The sequence below is a fragment of the Condylura cristata genome, unplaced genomic scaffold (genome assembly GCF_000260355.1).
Source record: "Condylura cristata isolate star-nosed mole 26May11 unplaced genomic scaffold, ConCri1.0 scaffold00020, whole genome shotgun sequence".
NCBI classification, from domain to species: domain Eukaryota; kingdom Metazoa; phylum Chordata; class Mammalia; order Eulipotyphla; family Talpidae; genus Condylura; species Condylura cristata.
Window position 1 is genome coordinate 36,854,669 of NW_004567121.1, and position 1,492 is coordinate 36,856,160.

The window sequence follows — 1,492 nt, forward strand, 5'->3', positions numbered from 1 at the left end:
GGCGCCGCCGGCGCCCTCGGCCGAGCTCGGGCCGGTCACGACGGTCAGTGCCTGGGGTCGCCCTGGGACCTCCGATCACCCCACCTCGGGAACAGCACCCTGGCGAAGGCGCCAGGCTCTCAGCTCGGAGCCCAGGCCACGCAGGCTGGCGGGGATCCTGACGCTGAGAAGAAACAGACGCGGCGGGAGCGTCACAGCAAGTACTTGTGGCGCAGAAAACAGGCCATGGGTTCAACCTGTCGTCTCTATGGGATCAAAATCAGTGGGGGGCGGGAAGTGATGGCACACGGGTGATCTGGGGATGGGAGGCCCATGGGGATTGCAACTGAGCTGGGAAAATGCACAAAATGATGTAAAAACAAACTATTACAAAATTAAAAATTTTTTCCATAACGTTACACATAAAACAAACAAACAAAACAAAACAAAACGAATCACCTGTGGTCTCTAAAGAGCTCCTGAGAGCAAACTGGGGGGGTCCGGGCGGGGGGCAGCCCTGCAGTCTAAAGGAAAACGCGGGACGGAAAACACCGCAACGGGGCCGGCGGCGAACAAACCCTCCACCTCGCCGTCAAACTGCTCGTATGATCACGACTGTCGCTCAGACGTGCTGCTTCCGAGACCCAAACACCCGCTGGCAGGCGGGGCGCGGAGGAAACAGATCCCGCCACCGCGACCTTATTTCCCCCGCTTCAACCACTACGAAAAGCAGCATCTGGCCGCTCAAAGGCTGAGAAGCGCAGGCTGACAAAGGAGCATGTTGAGAAACCCCGCCCGGGGGCCTGGGCTGTCCTGCCGGTCAGCACAGACTCGCCGGAGTCCCGCCGGGGCGGTGTCCGTCCTCCCGCCTCGGAGGTGGCACGTGGGAGTCCCGGGCCGCACGTGGGCGGGCCACACACCGCCAGGGCGCGGCGGGCCTGTCCTGCCCGCGCCCGCTCTGGCCGACAAGCTGCACAGCTGCCCGACGGGATCCTGTGGGTCCTGTTCGGGGATCCATCTTGGGGACAGACTCCCCGACAGGCCGAGCCAGAGCGCAGCAGCTGTCCAGCTGCAGGGCTGACGGGGCTGACGGCCAGGCCAGTGCTTACCGGTGCCCTTCCGAGCCTCCCGGTCAACGTCACAGTGTGACTGCCCCGCCCCGACGAGGACACCGAGGCAGGGAGGCTGCAGCTGTCTGGTGTCAGGTGACGTGCACCCCTGCAGAGCCCCCGGCACCCCGCGGCGCTCAGCAGAGCCCCCCGGCCCCCGGCGCACCCTCGGCGGACACCTGCAGGGCCCCGCCTTGACGAGGGGTGCTGTGCGGTTCGGGGGGGTCACGAGCCAGGGGAGGGCTGGGCTGGGGCCGCGGGCCCCCAAACTGGTGGGGCGGGACGGACCGGCGCCTCACGGCCAGCAAGGGCTGCAGCTGTCTGGTGTCAGGTGACGTGCACCCCTGCAGAGCCCCCGGCACCCCGCGGCGCTCAGCAGAGCCCCCCGGCCCCCGGCGCACCCT

General features: G+C 66.4%; 1 protein-coding gene across 1 annotated transcript in view; it reads right to left on the bottom strand.

Annotated features, from left to right (window-relative positions):
- Window positions 1-1,492, bottom strand: part of GREB1 (growth regulation by estrogen in breast cancer 1) — a 63,304-nt gene that overhangs the window by 14,739 nt on the left and 47,073 nt on the right. Inside the window, 1 exon segment of the mRNA XM_012727364.1 lies at window positions 85-163. Coding sequence (XP_012582818.1) covers window positions 85-163 — 79 coding nt within the window.